This window comes from Lytechinus variegatus, chromosome 5 (genome assembly GCF_018143015.1).
Source record: "Lytechinus variegatus isolate NC3 chromosome 5, Lvar_3.0, whole genome shotgun sequence".
Lineage (NCBI taxonomy): Eukaryota > Metazoa > Echinodermata > Echinoidea > Temnopleuroida > Toxopneustidae > Lytechinus > Lytechinus variegatus.
Window position 1 is genome coordinate 35,762,961 of NC_054744.1, and position 16,499 is coordinate 35,779,459.

The 16,499-nt window shown below is 34.9% G+C and overlaps 1 protein-coding gene across 1 annotated transcript; it reads right to left on the reverse strand.

Moving 5' to 3' along the window:
* Positions 1-1,789: 1,789 nt before the first annotated feature.
* LOC121415435 lies at positions 1,790-13,451 on the reverse strand. Its single transcript, XM_041608638.1, has 7 exons — positions 13,340-13,451; positions 12,660-12,761; positions 10,090-10,212; positions 9,443-9,676; positions 7,296-7,473; positions 5,773-5,897; positions 1,790-2,797 (listed from the first exon to the last, which is right to left on the reverse strand). Exons 1-7 carry the CDS (start codon positions 13,449-13,451, stop codon positions 2,502-2,504), a joined length of 1,170 nt encoding a protein of 389 aa, XP_041464572.1. The 3' UTR covers positions 1,790-2,501.
* Positions 13,452-16,499: the final 3,048 nt, after the last annotated feature.

A 16,499-nucleotide genomic window follows, 5' to 3' on the forward strand; every position in this document is an offset into this window, starting at 1 on the left:
CTCTCTCGCTCTCTCTCTCTCTTACGATACAGTTTTATGTTTACTTAAACAGGGACAGCTATCTGTGTTGGTTTCTTCTGATCCATCTTAAGTTATGTATAATGTCCAGTTACTGTTCGCGTCAACAATTCAATTTGAAACATTCTTCCCATCATTTTTTTTTTTTGCAATACTCATAAGGCTGATAGTTTCCTCTGAATAAGATATAAATAAGTAACATAAATCACACTACAGAAAGAGAAGATTGCAGTGAACTAAATCATTTATTGTAAATTTAACTTTTTTTCCTTAAAGTACAACAACTTACACAGTAACAAAAATAATTTTACAACGCTGTTTACTGTATGAACCTTACAGTAATTGTTTAAACAGTTTAAACAAGTCTCTAAATCTTAAGCAACAAAGATAAATTTTTAATATCTAATCTTCAATAAATTAAATATGATTGTTTAAACGGTTAAACAAATACTGTAAGGTTCATATAGTAAACAGCGTTGTATAAAATCTTAAACAGCGATTTTACTGTGTATCATCGTATAAAAGCTGTGTGAATCATTACTTTCTCTCTATAAATAAAAACGTGACATGTTATACAACACTCTCATAGACATTAAGGTATGTTCCAGAAAATTCGAATGTTTTCATTATCTAAACCGTTTTCTTTTATGAAATAGAAAATATAATTTGAAACGTAAATAAAATAATCAAAATGATAGGCATAAATTTCCGATGTTTGAATCTCTTTGATTTAATGTTTTCTTCCTATTATACTTGTGATGACTTTTTTCATTGTTTAAAAATACTTAAAATAAAGTGAAATTGTAGGATGCCAACAGAACTAAATGTAAATGTTTAAAAGGTTGATATTTTGAAATATTTACATGATTATTAATGAATAATGTAATTGGCCGGAAGAATTGTTTATTGTTTGCAACGTTCTATTCAATCAAATGGTCACATTAAAAAATAATAATTGCATTACTTGATAAAGCATTACTAAAACCAACCTATTTTTAAGTATACACATGTATATCTATAAAGGGTGTGTGTGGGGGGGACAATGAATCAATTACATAATAACGCAAATATTACTCAGAATAAAATTCACTCAAATCAATATTTGAAAGGGCATCATACTGCATTGTCACTCTGATGTTCTAATTTAATGTGTAATTTCGCTTCCGGAGATAATTCGATACTCTGCTACACTGTAAAAAAAAACATTGGGTAAGGTTTAACCAACACGGGGGCAATTATGTGTCCAACCAATTTGGGGCAGTATTTTACCCAATGTGGGAAGCATATTGTCCAGTAAGGTTAAAAGTAAGCTGCAATAACTTAAGAATGGGCAGAATTTTCATCACACTGGATAAATGAAAATGTCCAATGTTGGTTGGACACATAATTACCCTCATAAAGCATTTTTTGCCCAATATTTCTTACAGTGTGGTAAAAACTTTGAATAACATTACGCGCCCTTCTTACGTGTGGGCTTGTTAATCATACCAATATTTTTTTAATATCCATTCATACACGATACTCTAAAACAATTAAAACAAGTTTGACATCAGTTTTTATGAATAAATATTTTCAGGGAAATTGAAGTAGTATCAAAGACGGTTAAAATGTGCAGATTTCTTCCTCGACCAGCACATGAGCTGTTGAAATTCTAAATGAAATAGGAGGGTGTTAAGGTTATTTTCAACGTTCTAAACAGGTTATGAATTTTCACATTAATTATCCATAATTAGATTTCGAATTTATCGGAATATAAAATTAGTACATTTAATATTCGCACAACAATAATTCCAATTTTAATCACATCTAACATCACTTTATCTAGCCGTTGAGTACCAACAGTAAGTGTGACGTTACGCACAATGCGCGAGTTAAATCCGACACTCAAGAAATAACATCCTTAATATAGAAAATGACACCTGTCTCACTTCTTTAGTAAACACTCATCTGTATACATTTCATTGAATATCTAAACGAAAGAGTCCATAGAAAGAGGTCTCCACTGTTAAACTGTTAAGTTCTGACAGTCAAGAGACCGATACTTAGCGTACCTGTGAAATCAGGTAAATCTGTACAAGGCAAATTCACCTATTGTCAAAGTCTTGTAACATGGATTGATATAGCTCAATGTTCAAGAATAACTGTAAGAAAATACAGTTTTTAAGATAGTAAGATATACGAATCGTAATTCACCTGGAAGAAGCAGTTTGAAGAGAGAGAGACAGAGGGAAGATGGAAACACAGAGGAGCTATATAAGAAATAAAGGTTAGGGAGTTATACCTGAAAATAGGGAAGGAGAAGGTAATTGGCTCGTTACAGTATGTAAATCATTTATCTTGATATGCACGATTTGGGGTCTATTACATAGGCCTAGTGTGATTTGCATTAACAGAGTGCTGAACACGTGTGCTTTTATTAGATTTAAAAACATCGTCATCATACTATCGTGATCAACATCATTAAACTGTACAAGTTGATTAAATCAATCTTCAATGACAGCAATTTCTAAACGAAGAGGACTAAAGTGATGCGTTTCCTGGAACTGATATGATCGATTTGGTTGGTCGTAATCTCTCATCGTACTGACGCCCGCTGATGGTATACCGTGTGTCAAGTAGATCACACCATTGAAAAAGCCAATGTCATTCAAGGTCATGTTCTGAGGATAGGGTATGTATTCCGTTAATTCAGTGGCGCTTGATGTATCGGACGGGTCAACGTCCTTGTAGAAAGTCTTCTTCCGGCGGAAGTCTATGAAGAAGATCCGTCGGACATTTCCTGTCAATCAGAGAAAGTTTGTCCAGGAAATGAAATAAACAGAATACAGACGATACTCAACCAACTAAGGACATGTGATTTAATTGAAAATGGTATTACATAATTCATAAAACTTTGCAATATTTTGGGTAGCAAGAATGTTTCAATACGTCACACTGTCCAATAGCAATGGTCCATTGGAGTAGGCAGATCTTATTCCGCATAGATGGGTGCAACATACATTTGGTAGTCCCCAGGGATATATTATCGCCCCAACTTTTCTTTTATATAAAAGAGGAGAGCACTCAAGTTTTTAATGTGTATGTACATACATTTCATCTTAAGCATAATAATAAGTACAATAAAGCAGCGAACTTCGAGTATATCATCTGAAGGACGTGCCAAGGTTAGGTCTGTGCGCATTATGATCTGCGCATATTTTACACTCTGAGCGCTGACGTCATAATAGATGGACAAGTGATTAATCAGCGGTAGATATGAGCTGATTTCCCCTTATCTGCAGTAATTGCAAATCCGATGCGTTATTTTATGAAGCTAATAAACTGGAATTATTCCATGGACATTTTTTTAATTCCTCAACAATTTCAAAATACTTTACTCTGTAGTGCTGCATGCAAAATATGACGAATATGACCCCGAGTTTGAAAAAATGGTAGAGTTGTTTGGAATTTTTCCTACTCATACATGTAGTTATACAAAGATTTGGCGCGTTTTGGTGTGTTTCAAAAAGCACATTTGCTGTGATTAAAGTGCGGATAGTTTGAAAATAAACACATAATCTTATTTTTTTACGGTTTGCTTCGTTAGGTATAACTTACCCTACAACTTTGCAAAGTTTGGTTATAATAGCATGGGTTTTGAATAAAGTACAGCATTTCTTGTACTATATAAGTTCGTAATTGAAATTTCACATTTTTGAGGTTGAGTTTTTTTTTTATCTTTCGCGCCAGAGTGGTGTTAGAATTAAAAGAACAAACATTTAATAGTAATATAAATAGATTATCCATCTAAAGAATTTAATTATTAGTTACATTTTCAAATTTGATGAAATTTTTATGGATTTTGACTGAGTTATAGAACTTTCAACTCATTGTTGTGATCTCGTGAGGTCTAAGAATGCGCAATTCTTAAGAACATCCATTTTGAGTGAACTTTGAAAATATATAGCAAAAAATCAAGCACGTTGACCCATGTTTATATTTTTTTCCATATTTGGAATATTCAGGTGCTAGAGTATCTATGTGTAAAGTATGATGAGAATGGCGTGGATTTTCAATGTTTGAGAACGAGACCACGGAACCATTCGCATTTTAGACGGTATTATCCGACTTTTCTTTGGTTTCGGCGCATTTTGGGCTGTTTCAAGTCATCTCGCAATACTTTGGAAACTGATAAAACGAGCACATAGACCCCTTGTTTCAAATGTTTTAACTTGAAATATATTCCTTTACATCTATATGGTGTAGGAAAAAAACATGGACTTTCAATGTTTGGGAGTAGAACTATATAAGGACCCATTCGTATGTTAGACATTTTGAAAGGTATTAGACTTTTGCGCGTTTTAGTTGCGTTTTAGACTGTCATGATCTGCGCAGATTTCATGCTATGCGCATTTTCGTCACAATGGATGAACAAGTGATTAATTAGCTATAGGTAGTAGTGAATTCTCAAAAATGATCTTCATTCTAACTGCACATCCGATGTGTTATTTATAAAGCTAAAAATACCTGAAATACTCTAGGGCCAATGTTTTTAAATGTTACTACAATTTCTGCGTTCTTTAACTCTAAAGTTTTTATTCATTTATTGGTTATCTTTATTTTATACTGCAATAGATAAATGAATAAATAAATAAATATGAGCTGCTAAGTAGTTCATTTTTTGTGAAACAACCGTTACTGGTGTTCTTTATTTCTTTCATTTCAAAATAATGCATTAACATCATTCTTTAACATTTGCCTCCATTCCTGGAGGGAGATACACGGTTCTCTAGATTTTACATTCTCTTCTATTTCAAAATGATAACTTAACTGGTAAAACAAATGAATTAGTTTTAAAATTGTTATTTTTCTTTATGATTCATTTCCAATAAAAGTTTTATAATTAGCAAATAATGCATAAATGTGCTGCAAAGCATGATGAATAATATATCGAGTTTGAATAATGGTATAGTGCTTTGGAACTTTTCCTCATTAAAGCCTTTGGCGCATTGTGGGGGTGTTTGAGGACACTTGCTTCACCAAAAGTGCTGATAGTTTGAAAATAAGCACACGGACCCCTGTTTGTTAATGTTTACACTCCTTAAGTACACCTTCTTCTACAATCTTGCAAAATTGTGGTGAAAATGACATGCATTTTATATAAAATGCAGCATTTATTGTACTTCTCGAAATTTGTTATAGAAATGTCAACTTTTGGAGATTATGTTTTTGTCATCTGAAGGTGCTGCTAGTCTTAAAAAGGCAAATGAATAGCAAAATGTATTTGTTTCTTATCTTTAGTACACAATTGTGAACTATGCTGCAAAATTTGAAGGAATTTACTTGGATTTTGACTCAGTAATAAAGGTTGAATCTCATCGTAGTGATCTCGTGGAGTCTAAACATTCCCAATTGTTTTAAATGCGCAATTCTAGAGAACTTCTAAAACTTCAAAGATCAATAACAGGACAAATTAAGCACCTGAACCCATGTTATTGCTTTGCATATTAGAAATATTCAGGTGCGAAAGTAACTCTGTGAAAATTTTGTGAAAAATTACATGGATGTCATTTTAACCGTGAAACGTCCTTAACATGACTGATAACTCAGTCGGCTACAACACCCTTCTCATTTCATGGAACTCATTAGATCAAGTTGCCCCATTTTACTACAGTTTTTCGTGTGTACTTCCTCTGATAAGAGGCTAAAGAGGGTATATGGAAGGTATTCAGTTTGAAATGTCCAAGTGAAAAGCAAAATGAAATGATGACTTACTAGTAAAATCGATTTTTATTCTGTTGATGCCTGTTGCTTCGGAGTTTTCATAGACTACCTCGACCTCACCAGATGAAGGTATATGAATACGCACAATGGACGTTCTCAGAGTAGCATACAAATAACTAAAACGTGAAAATCATTAGTTTGATTTAGTGTGTGTGTAATTGAATTTTGTCAGACGTCAGTCAAATGTGATTATTTACGCTTGGGATCGTACTTTAACGTCACCATTAGAATGACGTGATCAGAGCTCGAACCTATAACCTCTGCATCAACCTTCCCCACGTAGCTCGTATTACCATGATTACAGGCGTGCTCCCTAACGCAAAGTTGCGATTGGGCTAACGATCAATTGCAATTGGCGAAATCAATTTTCGGAGTACTTCTATTTTCAGATATCATAGTACATGTATTTCGAACAATAGCATATGGATTTTGTCTTTGAAAACATCATCTTGATATTTTGTGGGCATAATGGTGGGCAGAGAATATTGAAGGTCCGAAAGACTGGTGTTTTTTTCGCCGGGCAGCATTCTTTTTAATAATGATTATTGTATGCAATTTTGATTTTCCTCTCCATCTACCACAGCATCCTATTAAGAATCTAATCAAACAACCAAATATAATTCGGTGAAACTATTGGGTTCTATATAAGCCATCCACATACATGATCTCTTTGCTGTGTAAATTGGAATACACTCTCGATCAATCGTAGCAAAGATTGCAGATTGGAGAATACGGTCCATTATTTATTTCATTAAAGGAAATATGGAAACTTACTTAAAAGTCAAGTCCACCCCAGAAAAATGTTGATTTGAATAAATAGAGAAAAATCTAACAAGCACAACACTGAAAACTTCATCAAAATCAGACGTAAAATAAGAAAGCTGACATTTTAAACTTTCGCATATTTTTCTCAAAACAGTTATATGCACAACTCAGTGATATGCAAATGCGAGAGTATATGATGTCCATCACTCACTATTTCTTTTGTTTTTTTATTGTTTGAATCATACAATATTTCAATTTATATAGAATTGACAATAATGTAAAACTTGACTGAACTACATAATGTTAAACAATTTTAATTCCACAAGTTCAGGGAGGAATAAAGCTCGATTTCAAATGACATGGGTGAGAAGATCAGAATATTTCATATTTCAGATAATAAAATACAAAAGAAATAGTGAGTGGATCACGTCATCAGTCCCCTCATTTGCATACCTGCCAGGATGTGCATATAACTGTTTTGTGAAATTAAGCGAAACTTTGAAACGTCATAACTTTCTTATTTTAAATCCGATTTTGATGAAATTTTCAGTGTTATGATTGTTGGATTTTACTCTTTTTATTCATATCAACTTTCTGTCGGGGTGGACTTGTCCTTTTAACAAGTAATTAAATGTAATTCATCAAAATAATGACATATATGTTTGAAATCAAATAGGCATGATTGGTGCAAAAAATGTAAATTGAGTAATAAGCAGACCATGCAAACATACTTGATTTTAAGTTCTTACCCTTGCTCATCGTCAAACATCATGGCGCCTGGTTGTTTAATGAGATTAGTAACAACATCCCTCTTGGTGGTGGGATCAACGGTCCCGTTTTCAATGGACATTGATGTTATGTTCCTAGATCCCCCGAAGTACAGAAAGAGAATCCTCATTTTCCTAGCAATTGAGAAATTCCACACTTCTGTATTCAGCAAAGAGATAAAAGCGTTTACAGAATGTCGCATTGCCATGATTATTATGTTAAAAATGCATTATACATCCCAATCTAAGTCCCATACTTATTGTTATCACTGGAGAATGTTCAAATTCAAATCCAAGTATCCATAATACATTTCCAGTGATGTTTCGAGTAGATTTACATTTTCCTTTTTTTTCCTTTGGAAATCAGCAAGTCATTATGAATAGCCTCACAAAAAAGGTGACAATTATTTCAATGGGTATGGTGATATCACCTCCCCAATCGTGACAACGGAAGCAAAACATTTATGCAAAGCAAGGTCATTGGATAAATTACTAATTTGAAAATGATAACAGAAAGGGAAAATCTGCCCCCAAAATGAATGCATCGGACCATGTTTCATATCATCTCTTATGTGTTGCTACAACATATTCTGGGTCATATGACTCGCCGTGGTGCACCGTGGGTCACGGCATTGGGGGGCACCAGCAAAAATTTTGAGTCACTAAGTGGGCGCGTGAAGCGTGCTCATTTGCCAGGTAAACTGACCTAATAGAGACATTTTAAAGACTGTGCCACTAAACGGATATTTATTTCACTGATCAAATAGTGCGAGCGCGAAGCGTGAGCTGAAAATCTTTTAAATAAATACATGAAAAGGTACATTATAAGCAAATTGTTGTTATCATGATGCGTACCTGTCTCGTACCAATCCGAGCGCGAAGAGCGAGCTGAAATTTGTGTGTGTATTGACCCCAAACAGGGACATTTTAAGAACTATTTTTTTAAGGAATCCATTAAGAGTATACATATCTCACAATAGTCCTCTAATGCGAGTGCACTTGCTGATTTTGTTAGAATTACATGTAAACATAATGAAGCACTTTTTGTAGTCATTTTAATCATGATTAACATGCGCATCTCACTAATCAAATATTGCGACCCGAAGCACGAGCTGCCAAATTTAGGAAATTCAGACATAAAGAGGGGCAATTTTGGCTTGTTTGTAGGAATTCACGGGACCATACGTATTTCACTAACCAAATGATGCGAGCGCGAAGCGCGAGCTGAAAAATGTTGATATTCTGAACAGTAAGGGACATTTTAAGGACTGATTTTAGAAGTTCATGAAGAGCAGACATATCTCACAATTTTTTACCTGAGTTATTGAGCTGTGTTAAAGTCAATGGCAGAAATCAGACCAAAGTTTTACCGGAGTTTTCACAGCCGGTAATAAGTTTTATGCAACAGGCTGCATACTCTGATTGTACCGTACAGATTCCCAATTTCTTACTGTCAACTCGGTCGCGCGCAAATTTGGTGATCAAAAACGTTATGGCTCGTACATGTATGCCTACTCGAATATTTTGTAAATATTTCGGCAGTATAAACCTATCAATTACATCAATTAACCTTGCCGAGCGAGCTCAGTTAAGCAAAATAGCCAGATCAGCGATTACATTCCAAATGGCTATCCTAAACTTAGATAGAATATAAATATGAATATCAATTCTATACAGCGCCATATCATACATGTAAGTCATTTTGATCATCTGTTCCACTATTACAGATGGGTGAAGGTTTGATGCCATGGACCCCCCCCCCCCCCCGGTTTCACGATTAAGAAAAGGAGGGGAAAATAAAGAGGATAAGAGTCAGAATATTTTATTCTTCTGAATAATTATGTCGAAATTTTTGGCAAAATTCATTTTTTTTATCAAAATGCTAACTTTTTTGCTCGGTAGATGGAGGCTTTAGCTTTTTTGTAGACATTTTCCCCCTACCTCTTAAAATTATTTGGCTCATTACGGCACTGCTGTAACACGGAGCTTAGTCATGATCGTAAAACTTGTTAATATTGATTGCATTGACTACAGTGTACAATTAAATGTGAAAAATCAATCATACGACTAATCGCTGACCTTTGTGTTACGGGACCTCAATCGGTCTAAATATTATGTAAATTTCTTACTTGAATCGTTTGATTGTAAGACCATTTCGCTGGATGTTCCATTTATATCAGATCTATAAAGCGTCCCTGGCCAAATTAACCAGTATATCTTTCCAGAAACGTAGTCGTACTCTAAATCCGATGGCCGACCAGAAGCTTCGAAGGACATGAAGGAAGATAACACTAGTTCATCGGTAAGGTCCCCAGTAATGATGCTCGAGGTGTGGTTCGAAAAGAATATCTTCACCGAGGGCTCTGAAAAAATACAGATGTAATTGCTTTATATGCTCATTCATATTTATTTATTATACAATTATTATTCGAAGATTTAAAAAGATTTTTTTTTACACTGTTTTACATATTTCATACGCTATATGCTAAATTTTATTTGGGTCATGCATATTGGAATTTTCCAAGAGTTTTGCTGATTTTTACTGAGTATCTACTAACCTAGGCAATAACTAGACATTACAAACTTGATTAGATTTTGTCCTCAATTTTACACCTGATAAAATTCATGATTGATGGAACGTGCATGATAATTATTGATTGAAGAAATTTTGAGTTAATATCGTACCAAAAGTACAAAAAAACGATGAACGCAAGAATAAAGAAAAAACTGGCAAAATAAAGATTTTTTAGCATCCATATTCTCTAGAAATACCTACCGATCTGGGGAGGGGTCATGGAAGTGGTAGTGGTAATGATGGCGGCTGCAGTACTGATGGTCGCGGTGGTGGTGGTTGTAGCGGTCGTAGTCGGGAGTGGTTTGTTTGAATTTAAATTTGAATCTGTTGCGAAACAATGGTTTACGTTATATAAGACCATGAAGACAGTGTGCACATTTTACATACAAAATAGAACAAAATGTTACAGACAAACCATATCTGTTTTTTTTTACGAATACAACTAGTTGTAACTCCGAATTATTCTATGTCTGGAGAAGTTTAAAGGAAACCTCTAAACGCATGTTCTAAAGCTAGAACCTTTCTGAAAAGATCCAGTCACTTCAAGATCAAGATGTTCAAGATCTTGTCCATTCTGATTTGGTCTCGACAAAGAGTTTACAAAACAGGTCTTAAAAATTTCCTGCTGTGTTTATATACAGTTTGAAGTTGTTTAACATTATTTACCGGGATGTCTTCATCAGGTTCATGGTCATGAGAATTTTGAGGCCGGGGCGTCATCCACGGATGAATTATGAATAAATAAAAGTACTGAATGAACAAGGTCTGTGTTTGTTTGTCATTCCCGACCTTTCGTTTGAGGACGCGGCCGCTAATTTACAACGGTAGTTGATTTTGGAAGAGACTTTTTGGGCCCGTCGTAAAACTCTAGCCGGCAATGTAAATTGTGTGAAATGAGATTTTTTTTTCATTTCGCATCTGCGACGGAAACGTTCAATAAGCGTTTCGTGTGCAAAATTCTGGTTGCTACTATGGTAACAGCGATATATCCGATTGAGGACGACTTTCCAAAGCCACATTTGATTCCTCCTAGAGCTCGAGAGGCCGCCCGGGGGGCCCACTTCCATTGATTAGTGGATACCAAGAGCAACCACGCGTAAAAGGGGACAGAGTGGGCAAGTACATTACGTATATAGACCTATGTAGCGTTATAAGGGTGTCAAAACGATGTTTAAAATGCTGAAAAAGGGATACTGACATATCCAATACTTGTAGGGTGTCACAATCCAAATACTAATTAAGAGATGCATTTTCATAATATGAAAAAGACTTACTTCCATTGTTTAGGGTGCTTTTCGAAACTCCATTGTCGCGCCTGGTATCCACTCATCAATGGAAGTGGTCCCCCCGGAATTTGAATCTAATCCCCATTTCTGGGGAAAGTAAAACATAATGCCCATTACATCGTGTGCTAGAGGCATATCGTTTGTGTAGAAGGCGTACACAATAGAACAAAGAAACCCGTTAGCTCAAACCATGGACCCTATAGGGTCCGTGCTTAAACGTATTGTACATGTATATGCTGTGTACAGAAATGGTTTTGGCTAGAGAGGTTGATCTGACCCATGAAATCAATTGCCAGTGATCCACCAATAATCCACATTAAATGCAATATCGATTCGATGGACTGTAATGATCTATATCTAAGCGTTCATTCAGTAAGTTTTTCCTCATTCAATATGTACTCGATCTGTTTGAAAAACCACTTTCTTATCCATGTCATAATCTATTTTAGGTCCTGCATTTCGAATATCTCCAGCCATCAGTCATAATATACATGTATGTATAGTGCGGGTGTCGCGGGAAAGGATTTTGCACACGAAAAGCAGATCTGTAGGGCCTGTAACCCCCCTGTAACACAAAGTTTAGCATTGATCGTACAGCAGTTTTCTACGTTTGATTCTATTGACTATAATGTACAATCAATCTTAAAAATCAAGTGTATGATTAAGCGATAACTTTTGTGTAAGGGGACCCCAAAATTAGCGTCGGTGAAGATTGCGAAAGGTCCCAATTAATGATTCTGTCAGCAGCGCGATAACTTACCTGTCAACGATTCCCAAAATAACGAAAAACAAAATAACCATGCAAGCCCAAACGAACACTCGCAAATTGCAAAAGTTTCCAGCACGCAATATACCACGTTCTGGAGACACACACATACTTACAACTGCCGTGGACTTTAAAATTGATCCGAAATCGGCCAAATGTGGACCTGTGTAAATAAAAATTCCACTTGCTAAATGTACATACTTCCTCTGCTTGGTGTGTGAAAAGTCATTCGCAGCTAACCGTGGACCTACCGCTTCTAATAAGTTGCTTTGTTCTATTTTGCCACACTCTAAAAAAAGGTGCACCCCATATTGGGTAAAATGGGAACAGGCATGTTTGTTGGGTAAAAATATTTTTGCGATGTTGCGTTGTGAAATAGCCCAATGTGGGGTAAAAAAATACAAGGCAAACATGCATGTTCCCTAATTTACCCCATATTGGGTAAACATTTACTCAGTGTTTTTTAGAGTGCATGCACAGTCGTGGGCAGTCCACGGTTCGAGGGTGTCCTTAATTCCAATATAGTGTTTCTGATTAGGGTACCCGTTTGTGGGTAAATGCGAACGAAGTTAAATTTATACGTTTAATGTCATAAAACCATAAACTTGATGACTACATCTTTTTGATAACGTTACTTTGTGTTGATTTCGAAGGCCTACATTTTTGGACCTATTTTACTCTATCCGCTCTGTTAAGTATATAAAGTTAATTTATCTCACCTTGCTCACAGTGTATCCCTGTGTATCCAGTTGAACAGTGGCACACGTAACCCGTTATAGTCTCCTCGCACCAGCCGTTTTTACAAGGGTGTTGGTCACAATCTGTTAATGATCAACAAATAGGGTAAAACAATAATTAAGATTTTCATTCTCATTTTCACTTTTTTGGGGGGAGGGGTAGGAAGTGTTCGAAGTATAACATTCCGGGGAAAAAATAGATTTATCAAGTTGCGACGTCTAAATGATCCTCTAAAATGAAAAATTCAAGTGTGCTGGATGTTTGTAGTAATAGCAAAAAGAGTGGTATTATCAATGTTTTATTTAAAAATTCATTCGTAGCCAGGGCCTGTATTACATTTTTTTTACTAAGCGCCAACAAGTATTCTCATGATAGAGTACAAAAGTAATATTGACACCCTGGCATCATCAGCTCTCTTATCATCAACGCTGTTCATATAACCGTTTTGTGACAATAGGGTGAGTTTTGTATCATTACTTTCTTATTTTACTTCCGTTTCGATTAAATAGCTGTACTCTTCTTTTCGTAATCATTTGGGGGGACTTCTCCTTCATTGGTTCAAAATGTAGACCTCAGTACCGTGCAAAAGCCAATTTCCATTATTTTTTATACTTAGCAAAGGTAAAAAAAGAAAAAAAGCATGTTATCATAGTATCAATACCTGGAAATCTGCAGACTCTATTTCCAAAGACCATATCAAATGCTCCCCTTCCGTTGCGACATCCGTCATTGTAAGAAAGGGCAGGGATAATCTTCGGGATTGTTTTAACCATTATTCCAGCGGGATTCAGTCTCTTCTTACATTCAGTGAACATTGGCAAGGTGTAATTTAGGCCTAGGCCGTCCGTACAATTTGTCTTGCTGGTTTCACCGACTACAGTTTGGGCTGTGGTCAATTAATAAAAGAATTTGTTCATATAGGCGAAATGACTGTTCTCTTTTCACTTTTTGGGGGAAGGGGCTTCGTAAAGTTATTTATTTATGTATCCCATAACGTCACAGTAACAATACCTGGTTTTTATGAGACCATCCATCTTAATAACAACTTGGTCCTCCCATCCCTTGTTTCTAAATGCATTTTGTCATTTAGATTAAACGCGTCTAATTAAGGAGACATTGAATTACAGAAATATTGATTATTTCTTCATAACATGCTTCTTCGAAACGAGGTAGATCAAGATCAGTTTCATGGTAAAACCGCTGCTTAAAATATTATACGACGGTATTTACTATATAAACCTTACAGTTGGTGTTTAACAGTTAAAACAACCATGCTGAAGTCATCGAGAATTAAGTAATAAGAAATAAACTTTGTTGTTTAAGATTCCAAACAGTAAAACTTTGTATCATCAACTACTGTAATGTTCGTATAGTAAACAGCGTTGTTAAAAAATAAACACTGCTTTTACAGTTTTGTTTATTTTCTTCATCTCAGAAGCTCTCAAACACAATTTGTGCATTTATGACTATTTAAGTGCTCATTGCAAAAGAATCAGTATATCTTCTCAGACTTTAACACATGGATATTTTTGAAATGCTATTGAGAGATCCTTTCATTTAGTTCTGAGCATGAACATATCCTCACCATTTCAAAGCGCCCATTTGATTTTGACTTTTAAGATCCAAAACTTTCCTTGTAATTTGTGTGTTTGTTTATTTCCGTCATAGAATATTCATAACAATATATACATGCAAAGAAACACAAATACAACACATATTTATATGATAAGATAAATTCATGTCGTTGACAATTGCATTATATCCATTTTCTGAAGAAAATGAAAGACGAATAGTCATATGCAAATGTGAATAGTACGCTGCAGTGTTATGTGTGCAATTGGCCTACCGTGGGAACAATGCATCGAAGACGAGTATATCATATCAAAAATAAGGGAGGTAAATTGAGCTTCATGATGAGAAATTTAAGTGGTCATATTGAATATATTGCTTATTATGACAAAATGCAGAGAATCAGAATCCTATTCCCCTATTAACTACGGTAGAATTGTCATTAATTTTTGAATATTTCCAGTTTATATGCAGGTAGGTGATTAGAAGATGAATAAAATTTAATATAGCTGAAAAGAATAATATGAAACAAGATTTAAATAATTGTAGTGAAATGAAATGATATATAGCAAAATAATATTTACCCAACAATAAGCAGGAAACGATGGCAAAAGCAACGTCCGAATAACTCCAATGCATCTCCCTCTGTGAAAGTTAAGCATTTATTTCACGGTGACATTCTTTGAAATAACACTGATGAAGCGCAAATGTGATTTTGGCACCTTTAATGTTCTCTGGTGTTATAAACCTGGATGTACGTAAAAACGACCCTAATAAATAAAATCTATTTCGATGTTCATAAGATGGAGATTCACTCAAAATTTATTTTGGGGAGGGGGGCAGGGGGCTCCTTAATACATCAGGTTTCCAGACCAGAAAAACAATATAAAAATACAAAATATCAATATTTCACGGCGGAAATATTTTGTTAAAACATCAAAACATATTCTTGTGATAGTTTAAAACCGAAATAAATATTTCACAGTAGATGTTTACCATTTTGATTCGCTGTCTTCAGTTGGTACAAAGTGAGTTGTGTTCCGCCAGAACTGCAGGTACAAATGCCCATACTACATAAAGGCTGCGCATGAGCAAATGTATTCGCTATTCAGGGTCATAAAGAGAATGTGCCCATCATTTCCATGGATACGGGGTGATCACGTGTACTTAACCAGGGCAGACTTGGAGGCAAGGTAAGAAAATATTGGATTTTTATTACCGTTCAATCATGTTTACCTTCGATCAATGTAATGTTTATTGTAAAGTTTCATCAATGAACCTAAAATGAAAGTATTAAACTCTGCACAGAAAAAATAATAATAATCAAATGTATGACAGATTCATAAGATTATCAATCATATTCCACTGGGCATAATGCTCTCTATTTTAGAAGTGAAGGGCAGTTAAAAAGAAATGTTGCATGATTTTTATCATGTTGTACCTGGTTGTGTTGTACATCGTATATTATTATTTTTTGTTATGCGGCATTTCAAAAAAAAAGTGTACAATCAATTACAAGAGAATATACAATTACAAAGTGAAAAGAGATGTTTACAGAACAAATCCCGGTTGCCTGGAAAAGGAAAAAGTTAAATAAATTACTGTACTGAGCCCGCAGGCTATCCTCCCCGAACTGGACTTGTATGTAAACACCCCAAGAATAAAAACATGTATAGATTATTATATTAATACAAACAATCATTCATATAGAAAAAGCATATTGAAATTGACATGTATAAGAACAATCAAATATAGTGTGATTAGAAACATAATTACCGGACAACTTAAAGAAGTTGTAGTAAATTGGTATTTAGATATACATTTAAATTGGCCAGGTAAATATAAACTTTAAAGTGAAGTACATTGTATTGGGAAAAGATGTACACTGTGAAAAAAAAGAGTAAATTTACGTTGGTCATTTTTTGTTGGGTAATATATACGTTTGTTATTGTTTTGTTGGGCATTATGTGCCCAATACTTAGGCAAATTTTTACTCTGCCGCTGCCAAAATACAGATGTCCAATTGTTGGGCTAGTAATTGCCCTGCTGAGTGGTAAATGTTGCGAAACTTTACGATCACGAGTTGCGCTTGCAGCATGCTACACACGGTCGATAAGATATGGAGGAGCTTCTAGATGACTGGGGGCTGGGGAGCCTCGCTGAATCTTTCATAGATGAGTTGCTTAAACGTTTTTTTAATTTTTTTTATTTTGGACTTTACGTTAAGCATAATTTGTAAGGAATTTGTCAGA